We start from the raw sequence: 12,526 nt of genomic DNA on the forward strand, positions 1-12,526 counted from the left end.
AACTCTTTTTGACAAACTTGTTCGAAAAAAATGTCGATTATGCAAAATGAATATTATATAAAATGAATATATACATAAAATATATGTAAAATATATGTAAAATATATGTAAAATATATGTGTATATTTTTAGACAATATCTAAAAAATAAATATCTTAAAAAGATTCGAATTTTATCTAAAGAAGCTGAATGGAATAATTATTATAGAAGCTAAATTATTTTTTATACAAGAAAATGCGGAACAATTTTTAAGATTTATTATATTATTGTAAAGACTAGTTAATATTCATCAAATTTTTAAATTTCTCATTAAAGATTTTGTATTTTTCCAAATCTTGCACTGAAGAAGAAATGCAGCCTCTTTCCTCGTCCCTCTCTCTTATAGCTATTCCATGGCCGACATGGCGCATCCCTCGCATCTCCTCTATTATCCCCCGCACCTCCATCCCTCTATTTCTACTCGACTCATGTTGCCGTCTATCGTCAGTCGTTTTCGGTGCGCCGCGCGATACGCGGTCGACGTTTCGAAACACGATCCCTGTAGTGTGAAGAATTCGCGAGCGGTCGAGAATCGGACCAACTGATGCAGGACTTAATATACGGATCGCATTTAGCTGCATTTAGCAAATCATCAAGATAAGATAATAATACTTCGTCACATCTCGATGAGAGAAAAGATTTCATCCCCTCTGGAATCGCGATCGATCATATAGATTGTCGTGAGGATCATCTCAAGATCACCTCCGACGAGTGACATCGACCGTGAATGTCTCTGGACTCGACAATTCGAGAGATTCGATCACGATTGTGAGGAATTGTCTGATGCGTCATCTCGCGCGAGAGCTGATGCCATTGATCGGTCCAGCTACGCGGAGGAGCATAGTCCGTTCGCGCTAACGCCACCACCCTCGAGCAGAGTGGCTCCTAAACTCTTTCCGTACTTTCGACGTGATTACCTCACGTAGTGAAGGGTGAAAAGGGTTAGGAGGATGGTATGTCTTGTTTACGTGAGAACCTGAGTGCGATTTCGATAATTAATCGCAAAGGATCATCGTTCACAAGCTAACCTAATTTTTCCCGAGGAACACTGTCGTGTCCCGCGTCTTTTGTGTTTTTAAGGAGACGAAAGAACGTTGATGTTTTTAAGATTCTAAAAGATTTGTCGTGAGGATATTATATTCTTTGCGAAGAGTCAATCGGTGGTGCGCGTTTCATCTCGTTTTTTGAGATCTTTTTGGAGGCTCAAATGATATTGTGATTTTGTAGTGCCGCGGAATTAATAACATTCGTAAATTCGCATCGTGATTGTTGCCGAATTGCTGCGGAATGCTTCTCGGTGGCTGCAGATATTCCATCCAAAGTCAGAATGTGCCGTCCACGAGGACTGGTGCCTGGGGTCCTTATAATTCTTTCCGAAAGTGAGTGCAGTAAATGTACTTAATTCGATTGATCATTGATTTACTCTTTCGATTGTTAAAAAGGCAATAAATTTCGGTGCTACTTATTGTTAACTCTGCCGTTTACTCTGCCATTAACTCTGTATCCAAAATATAATTTATTTTTTTACTAATATTTTTTTTAAATTCTTTTTCTTTACTATTTGATGACTTTGTTAATATAGATTTTTTTTCTATGTAAATTTTTTATGGAACTTTTTAATTATATTGTATACGATTATATCAAACGATATAATCGTATACTCTAAAAAATATGAATGTAGATTTAACACCATGTGGTGTCTATATAATTTTCACTATGTTGATGTTCGTAGCATCAACATAGTGTGGATTTAAATCATAGGTTTTAAATCCTCATCATAATGATGTTAATATTAACATCATTATGAAGAATTATATACACAACGCAGTTAGTATATAATTCTTCTTAAATCAACACTCATATTTTTTAGAGTGAAATAAAGATCAGCATACATTTGCAATAATTCCTTCTATGTCTATCTTTATTATCTTAATTATCAATAATTAACATAATTATAATGGAAAATTGACAATAAAGAAAAAAATCTGATTGACAGTAGAAAATTGAATGTTATTAAATTGACCATTTCAGATTTTCGATGCAGAGATTTTTAATATTTTTAATATTTTTAATATTTAGCTAATATATTTGTTTCGTTTTTTTTATGTAAAAAATTAAATTTTGTTTTTTAAAACAATGTTACTCACAGAGAATGTTTTTTGCTGTCGAAAGTGATGAACATTATTTTCGCTGTACTGAGTATATTATTGGCGTAAAAGGGTTAATGCAGGTTAATGACGAGATCTAGTTTGCCTGTTCTTTGTCTTCTTTATCGCGTATCATTTAACATACATGCATTTAGTTAGCATCCATTATAATATACTTGCATAGTCCGATAGAAACTAATAATTCTATAATATACTAAAGTGCATCATAGAATCTGATAATTTATATCGAACATAGAAAATGTATTTTTTTACATTAAACTGATTAATATTTTATAACATAGTAATATAATTATTACTCTGGAATTATTACTCTGGATGTTCTATTAATTACTATTTGTCATCGTATTTTTACTCCACATTCGGAATGTAATAATTTTTTTTACTATGTACTAAGCAGGAGTTTGTCAGTTGTTATTGTATCGCGTATACATATGCATGAGACAAGACATATCGCATTTAATTAATTTACATATTTATAGCCTCTTTAGATATTACTTGGACATCTTGCTCCGAAAAAAATCTTCTTTTCGACAGCCAGGAGTCAAATAAATATAAAAATATAAAGTTATTACAATATAAATAGAGGAATAGCTTATTCGTGCGGATACATAGTCGCATATTGTAAATAAAGTCCTACTGACAGGATCCAGCTAACTAGTTAACTGCTCGGTCAATTCGTTTAACGAACCGTTAATTGAGGAAACTTTGCACGGCTGACACCTACGTGATAGTTATATGTATGGTAACCAAGTAAAAGTCTGAATTACTTCGCATGAAATATATTATTCATATCAGTTGTTTACTAAATGAATATTCTAATATCGCAGCGAAACATTTATGGATAAATAGCCCGGCAAAAATGTAAGAAACGATAACAAGTACTGTATTTTACTCGTATTATTGCTGTAATTATTTTAATTACAGAAATTATTTGATATTAAATATGACAATGTTAATATTGATAATTATAAAAATGATGGTGATGCTAAATTAACTTAATATTTTTTAATATTTCCATTATTCTTTTATTTTAATTTCCATAGAGTGCGCTGTTAGAGATTTTTATAACTTAAAAAACAGAAATAAGAAAATTAATGTAAACCACTTAATAAGATGATTCATAGATTTATAATGTATCTTTGATCGTATACTAGTTACTTATAGTATTAGAAACTGAAACGCGTGCACATGGTCCATATGGCTGCTGCTACATCCGTTATACCCTTTGTATCGATTATCTGTTACATCTTCCATGTTGTCAGACGATGATAACTGATGATGCATCCTTTCATCAGACTGCTTCCTCATTTCATGTACTTACAAACGATGCCTTGTATAGATTCTGTTTGTTAAAAGAACGTTACGAATCGCTACATATTTTTTTACGAAACCCATTTCAATTTATTGCATAGATTTCCCAACACTTTATTTTTATCTTTATTATATGAACATAAAATTTATCAGAATTTATCAGTTCTGAAAGGATGTAGAAAACATGCGAAATTTAAAATAAACTGCATAAAGTAAAATTAAGTAAAATTAAATTAAAATGTAAATCTCCAAATATTAATATGAAATATTTTCTTTCTTATGCAATAAATCTAATAAAATAACTATCCAGTGATATACTTATGTCCGGACATTTACACAAAACTTTATTTGTTTGTTTATGTTATTATTAATTTCAAATGTTTTTTAACATAATCTTTAAATACAATTAAATTATAATATTCTGATAAAAAAAACATTTGAGATTAATAATAATAAATTTTGTTTCCGAACATGTATAATATATCCGATCGATTAGGATGTTTATCTTAGTAGTGATAATTTTTTTATATATATGTCGCGACAATTATGCAGCGAAAGATTTAAAAAAGAAATCAAGATTAAATTTCGACAAATTGTTTAAATTTTTGTCATAATTTAAAGTTGAATCACCTCACAATATGGTATACAAAAGGATTTAAATGAATCATATTATATCACGTCACGTAACGCGTAATTACCGGGAACGAATTCATGTTTAGCGCTGTTATCGCATCATGCGCATCTTGCACTCGTCTTTGGGGCCCTTTAACGTCATCCGACACGCGTGTCCCCGGTAAAGCTGCAAGATTCCGAGAAGTCCGTATTCGGAATGGTTAAACCTGTAAGGGTAGCGATGCTTAATATAACGTGTCGGATGCAAATAGGGGTAAAGTCGGAAAGCTGACAGTTGTGTACGTGTCTTCTGCATTTGCTGCTCGGACATGTTGACGAAAATTCAATTTCCAAATCGGAAAATTGTCAGAGCTGATAATTTCAGCATTTCATTTGTCTTTATAATGTACGTAATCGTAACATTTAATTGTTAGAACATTAGTGATAACAATACATTATATAGATAAATAAATAAATCTTAAAATTTATCATATTAGAAGAGTTAAAATTCAGCTAAAACTAATTTCAGAGAAGTGAAGTTATTTTTTTAAATTTTGAGAGAAATAGTCATATGTTATATTAATAAAAGAAATAGTCACAGTTATATTAATAAAAGAATATATTAATCAAAGAAAGTTCTATTTTTATCGAGTCTGGCACTCACATTAATCACGTTTTGCTTTCTGCAAGATAGGAAATAAAATTCGATTTGTTCGTAAATATAAAAATAGCTTAAATATTATATTATTCGAAAATGATCATGCTCTTCGCTTTATTTGCTTTCATCTTTCGTTAGTTTACCTATGCTGTTTTTATTGCAGCGCTTTTATTACAGCAAATTTTTAGTGTAAGATAAATGAAAATAAATAAAAATGGATAGAGGTTTTTGATATTTACATAAAAATTAGAAATGTGCAAAATGTTCTTTTGAACAATTCATTTTATTTATTTTGTTATATTCTATTATTTTAAGTATTTCAATATTTTGTTGTCATGGATTGTTAAAATAATAAAATTATATTTGGACGGACTTTAAGATACTTGATAGTATTTGTTCACAAAATAGCTTCTGCGAATATTTTCAAGGAAAATATCAATAACTAGACATGTATCATTTATATATGTATATTTGAATTCTCTCTTACGTAACGATAATATGAAATTGTAATATTCCTTATGTCTACCATATGGCTTCTATTTATAACCAAAGATTAGACACAGATACAACAACTCTGTGAAAATATGTTTTGTATACGTAAGTCAATTTATCAGTTAAATTATAATTTGCACATAAAAATCTTGCTCCATACTAATTAATATTATATAAATAACTTATAATATAATTTTTTATACAATAGTTTGTATAGTAATAAGTCAATCTAATTAAATTGGTTAATTTAAAGTAACATTTATATGTTACTAATTATATAGCAGCTGTGATCCAATTAACTTCGAAGTCTCACTCTCTTCGGGGAAAATATACAATTTTCATGATTAGATCCTCTACTGTCGTGATCTTTAATATCTCGCGAGCACATTTTGTCACGGTCTATTAGTAACGTATTTCTTTTAGAATGTTGCTTTTACATAAATGTTATTTGAAACGCGATATCTTTGCACGAATTCTGCACATTATGATTCGCAAATGCTTTCTATGGCTATTTTTAGTCCACGGAATTCGATAGATGTATTTCGTAAAAAAAATTTATGTTTCTGAATGCCATTCTTTTTTCTTGTTAAATTAATTGAATAATTTTGAGACAGTGAATTTTGCAGAAATAGTTCAATTCTGTAATAATTGAAAAAAAATTATTTTCATGAAAAGTCTTATTTTATACTGTACTTAATACTAAATAAGTTAATAAATAAGTTGCGAGATATTAAATGATTTGAGAAGTCAAACTTAAAGTCTCCTTACAATATGTTGAATCTCTTGATTGAGAAGTTTATATAAGTTGAACATTGGAACAGTCTGGTTGCATTAACTGAAATTTTACCAGAAATTTTTCTCAGTGAATGAAAAAAATAGAATAGAAACAATATTACATATAAAGGAATGATAAAGAGGTGCGCATTATATACTCTGCAAGCTTCTTCAAATTCTTCACAGGTTTGATTTATATATATCTATTTATTGAACTCAATTAACTCTCTTAAATAAAATATTTAATATAAATAACTTCATTAACTTTTTAAAATTCCGTACGCAAAGACAACGTGAGTCACCTATCGATCCTGAGTCACTGTGAACTTCTTGCTTACTCCACACCTATATTATCACGTTTTAGTTACTGTCTGGATTTATTTCTTTCTGTTTACATAATTGACGGAATCTTATGTAGTTATGTACTTTAGATTTATACCTATATGCACATAATATTATACATATTATGTACTTTAGATTTATACATTCTATATATACATACACATATACAATACATTATTTTATGAATTCTAATTTTAAGTTGTTAATTTGTTATTGTTATTTTATTGTTATTGTTATTTGTTATGTTAATTTGATATTCGTTATATTTTTAGATATTACTTATTTCCATCTTTTATTACAATCTACGTAAGTCAGCTCTTCCATAATAATTGCGATATTCTTCCATAATAGTTTGTATTTATTTAAATTTCATAAAAAATTTTTCAACTTTAACCGTTGTTTAACTATCCATTTTTATCATTTACCTATTTTAGAATATCTCGGATAGTCTTCTTGGAGATCGTACATTGGCTTGTTGATATGATTCGCCTTGCAGAATGACGTAGAAGACGACGGGCAAGGCGTAGATTAATTACTCATTTTGAGTCGCAGCGTTTTTGGAAGACGAACCGGAGAGAGAGAGAAAGAGAGAGAGAGAGAGAGGAGAGAGAGAGAGAGAGAAAGAGAAATAGAATTTACGCGAAATCTAAATAAAACCTTACTGGAAATCCTGTGGTTCACTGCCGCTCGTTTCTTGTCCGACAGAGCTGCGAGACGGCTCGGCTGCTGCGGATTAATAAACCCTCTTAGCAAACACTTTGTGCCACCTTAAACTATACCAATAACGATTTCTAGGTAGAGCTATGGTCCGAGTGAAATAAATTCGGCATGAATGATTAATTTCGCACAATAGGCTTTGTTCTACAGCCATTACGAAAATTACTTGTTAGATTTCACTGTTAGATAATGGGAATTTCGATGAAAATATTTTTGTATTACAATTAGCTTTTTTTTTTCGTAAATCTTTAACAATCATTTAATTGATTTTATATTATAGTTAATAAAAATAATATACATTTATTTATTATCATGGAAAACATATATACTTATAGAAAAATATAATCATGCGGGATTAATCAAATAATAATATAAATTATTAATTACTTATTTTTAAAAATACACTAGATTATGACAAAAAATATACAGTAATTTTTTACACAAGATTATACTACAATCTTACAATTAATATAAATAAACTTAATATGTGATACATTATTTTTAATTAAAATACTTGAACTGATAAAGAATCGCAAGCGCGATGTTCCGAAAAATTGCAGGACTATTAATAACTAATGTACTATTAATAATATTGGCAGGCAAGCTTCATTTGTACTCTTTATGTTCTTCTAAATCATTGTCCACTCACTTACGTGTCAAGATTGGCTTTGTCAGTTTTTTGGTTTAAATGTCCCATTGGAGTCCTGAAAATAGAACCTACTGCTCACTTTGATCCTTTTCAAATGTTTTATTTATTTCAGTTCTTATTTTCTTTCAGGAACATTCTCATACCATTTTTGGTCTCATTCCGAAAATAGCTGCTCGTTCACTGTTTTTTTATTATCTTTTATTTCAATAAGGCTACAATTATTTGTTGTACAGAATCAGTTTTTTTTATATGTGTATATTTTTGCATGAGTTAAGCATTAAAATCATTTAATATGTATTTAAAAAATTGATTTAAAGATATTCGTATTTTTATTTTTTTATTGAATTACATCATTTTTTACTATTAGATATATCATGATCAAAATTATAAAATATTTTATGTTGGCAGTTGAACAATATTATGATTCTTTTTTTAACTTTATTTTACTTTGTTATAGCACCAATGTGCCGTTGCAGGAAATCACAATGAGTCAAACCTTACCATTGACGAACGGTGAGTAACATTTTTATATCTTATCAAACTTAATAGTGATAATTCACTAATAAGAAATAGAAGTAATGATTATAACGGTCAATGCTAGATAATATGATCATAATATTTATTAGTACAATAATATTAATGCCAGTTTTTAAACTAGCATTAAAAAAACTAAAAAAATTACAAAATCAGTAATATTTAAGATAAAAATTAAGCTTAAATGGGAAAATAAGAAAAAAAATTAGGAATTTAAGGGATAAAGTCGAGGATCAGATATTAAAGTTTTTAATTTTTTTCTCTTATATTATCTATGTGTCGTTCTTTGATAATGCATACAATTAATATTTTTTTCGCCGGGAAGAACGTTCCTTAGAATAGCCGGATATAATTTTACGCTCTATAAAGGCGAAGGCGAGGCGGAAGATCATAGCGATCGTACATCGAACGATTACACTCGTATTTATTATTTACGGCCTTGTAGCGGCAATTACTTATATCATATATCAGCAGAGATATCTCGGCGGATTGGTTCACCACTTGAATAAGTCGTCATCGATATTGCAGAGTACGACAGGGACTCGATTATGTGGCTTTTTCCCTTGCACACCCACCTTTATTGGTCATTTCCCTTAAGTAATTGAATCCCCCTCCGGTTCTATTCCAATTACTGCTGCAGATGTAACATATATGTGATGCTGCTAGCCACACTTTCAATTATACTGCTCCTAGTTAGTTACTATTTATCCCATTCGCGAAATATAACAGCTGTTTATCTGTACAAGAATATTACACATTTCCTCATTATTTAACAGTGATTTGATATTTATTTTTTTTTATAAATATTTTGATATAAAATTATTAAACATTCTCATTAAAAAAACTCAGATTTTATTAATACATTATCTACTATCTGATTCTTGGACTGTATTGAAATTTAATTGGAACTCTTAAAAATTAAAATTTTGCCACATAATTTTCCAATTAACCTTCTTCACCAAAAACATTAAGTAAATATACAATTACCTTAGAGAGTTAACGTAGAGAAGTTTGTTAGAATCAGGAAAAAATTAGTTTTTAATTTATAAACAAATATATTTTGTATATTTCTATTTCCATCTAACAATTGGATTTCATAAATCTGACGTCCAAATTTTCAATCGACGCTGTTTGCTCGTCCAACACAAACAGAAACTATTTTCGACGCAAGAGCCATAAGCGGTTCTCAGTGTACATATGTTTTTCGTGATCAAATGTGAATGGATCTTTTAAATTTAAAATAATTTTAGCTCGATATCTTCTTTGTGAATGAATTCACGGATAATTTCACATACTTTATAAGTATACACATATCCAGTTTAAATGTACACATCTTCCCATCCTCTCTCAGAACGGCGAATATTTACATTTGTCCGTTCAGAGGCCGCGTGAAAATGCAGATAGGGGTCGCCGCTAATTTATGTGCCGCAGTATACAGTTCATTACTCCTATTCGCATGATCTGCATTTTCCGCCGTTAGCCTCTGATTGTTCGACATTGTTCTACAGAAATTCCGTTGCGGATCAAGGAGGATATTTACGCATCCCCCAGGGCTGATTGAATCTCAGTCATTTGGGTTTAGCGAACTTACAGACTCGGGCTGAAATACTCACATACATTTACATATTTTTACACACTGAAAGAACGATTTTGCTGAGTGATTAAAAATTAACATTTTGCTAAATACAGATTTAAAAATAACTTTGTTGGACCATGAAAATAATTTTGTTGGAAACTCGAAATTGGTTGCGTTAAAATAAAATTTTTTTATAGTTATTTATTACTTATTATTTTTTAATTTCTAACATAATTATTTTCATGGTCCAACATAATTATTTTCAGATTTGTGTCCAATTAAATTTGAGATCTTTCAGAAAATTGTTTTTTTCGGGGCACATATACGAATTTTTATGAATGATAGAACGATAAACATGCGAAGGAAAGTGAAAGTATCATGCAATCTAATTTAGAATAATTAGAAGAATAAGAACAGAAAAAATAATACAATCAAAAACAAGATGTCCCTGTTTGATTCAGATGGATTAAGAAGTTTCTAAAGGAAGTTAGCTAAACTTCATTCATTTTTTATTTATATTTCTTAATTAAAAAAAAAGATACGTTAGAGCACATAACACTGTGGCCGCCTAATTGTATCTCACGCGTATGAGGCCAATGAACTTTCTCGTTCGCGATTTTACTCGAGCGAACGAGTAAAACTGACTACAGTAACAATCTCGCACAATATATCTGCCAGTTTTTACGCTTCCGCGATTTCGTTTGCGAATCTATCCAATGTCACTTTTGGAAATTCTGCTTAAAAGCGAAGCTTTTATCTGCGATAAAAGTTGGTCTATATAGCCTATAAGCCTATATAGAGAAATCAATGTATGGAAAGCTTGGAACACTGCATATTAAATTATATACGTTAATTTTTGAAATTATAAACATCATACATAAGCAGAAATAATCATGATATAAGTATTTTAATGTCCTATATGAATTTAATAAAGTATTCAGTGATTCAATTTGTGAGTTTTTGATTATTATTTACAAATGTACATAAAAATGAACTAGTCGTTAAATAAATCATTAAATTCAATGAACTCTTGATAATTTTTGCCAATGATGTAATCAGAAATTTGTCGATATTAATATCATTAATATGGATACATTTCTCGAAGTTTTCATCGTAAATGTTTGAGATTTAAAGGATTCGAACGAGCTATGATCAGGGTCTGCTCGACCCGAATTTTATGATTTATTCGACGTCATCGTAACAATTTAGCAGTGCTTAAATTATATCAATTGAAGTACATCCGCACTTCGATTCAGTTCTCGAGGGGATCTAAAATGGTAAAATGGTCAAGGTCATGGGTACAATTTGTATGTCGCAAAACGAAATAATGCATTGGATGCAATTAATATTAACATTTTCGAATCCCGCCGAAACGATTGTTTGTATCGTCTGAAAAATGTCTGCCACGATCTCGCGTTACAGGAAGCGAGCATTTATTTTCGTGGATCCAGAAGCGCGTTCGTATATAACGATGGGTAGGGGAGCCATTCGAACGACGAAGTGGCCAGACGTAACGTGTATTTATTTTTGTAACACAGGAGAAAAATATAATTCTTTATTTGTTTCCAGTCCTTTATAATTTAGTAGTTAGTTAATAAAAATTTTATTTTTAATTATTTATAATTAGAAAAATTATTTTCTGTGTTTATGAATAATACATAAGTCTTACATCATCGCAGATATTCAACGCGTTTCTGAAGTTCATATTTTTTGTTATATTCTGTATCATAATTGTGTGTGTACAAATCTAAATTGTTTAAGATATGAATTTTTACAATATATTAATTCAGAAAACTGAAAAAATATTAAAAACATTTCTGGGAGTTGTCAGATTTCGTTGAAGTTACATTAAACGTACATTTATTATATTATGTTATAATAATACAATATATTTAATCTGTGACATAAATAAATAACATATAAAATAATATTAAATATTAAATAACACATTAAAAAATTAAAACATTAAATATAACTGTAGAAAATAATTTTAATTGAACTGTTATATGAAATATTAATTAAACTGTTTTTTCCAATAACTTTCCTGTTTCTTGATTATTCCAAGATATGCTACTTCGAATTATATCCAATCTTATATATTGAATTTTTTACGTGACATATTTAGTGTATAAAAGTTTTATTTTAACAAGATTTATATTTTTAGTGCATTGTATGAAATTACAATGTAAAATTTATTTCTTAAGACTAAACCCATTTCTGCAATCACATTCTGTCAATAGTCTGTTAGAAGTAACGAATGTCGTCGAGTCATTAACACGTGGAATCGCATTCTACTAGCAGTCGAGCTCTCAAAATAACGGCGATATCGTTTGTTTCTAATCCAGGTCTCTTGTAGGAATTATTGGCCCGCTTCTTGTTACCCAAAGATGAGCGAGCCAGAGCTTCAGCTTCAATTTTGCGCCTCCGTTAAAGACAAGTACCGGTCGTTCAAAGCGCTTAATAAGACGCTATTTCGCGGATAATAGTAATGTGGGATGATTCATATATACAGGCTATTGTGATGCGCCAGATGTAATATATTAATAGATACAAATTCTGGATAAGAGCCTCAATGTGTCGAAAAAAAAAATTTTATTGTAAAATTTGATAATCAATTTTTAAAATTATTTCTTTATATTAAATTATATTATAAT

The 12,526-nt window shown here is 29.6% G+C and overlaps 1 protein-coding gene across 3 annotated transcripts in view; it reads left to right on the forward strand.

The window, feature by feature from the left end:
* Positions 1-12,526, forward strand: part of LOC108684842 (centrosomin) — a 29,788-nt gene that overhangs the window by 1,913 nt on the left and 15,349 nt on the right. The window contains exons 1-2 of one of the 3 annotated variants that reach the window (XM_018189370.1): positions 1,181-1,418; positions 8,220-8,275. In XM_018189370.1, coding sequence (XP_018044859.1) covers positions 1,327-1,418; positions 8,220-8,275 — 148 coding nt within the window. In that variant the 5' untranslated portion in view covers positions 1,181-1,326. Of the gene's footprint in view, positions 1-1,180; positions 1,419-8,219; positions 8,276-12,526 lie in introns of those variants that run through there. The other 2 variants (XM_018189366.1, XM_018189367.1) reach the window with 2 other exon arrangements.

Source organism: Atta colombica, unplaced genomic scaffold (assembly GCF_001594045.1).
Source record: "Atta colombica isolate Treedump-2 unplaced genomic scaffold, Acol1.0 scaffold140, whole genome shotgun sequence".
Taxonomy (NCBI): Eukaryota; Metazoa; Arthropoda; class Insecta; order Hymenoptera; family Formicidae; genus Atta; species Atta colombica.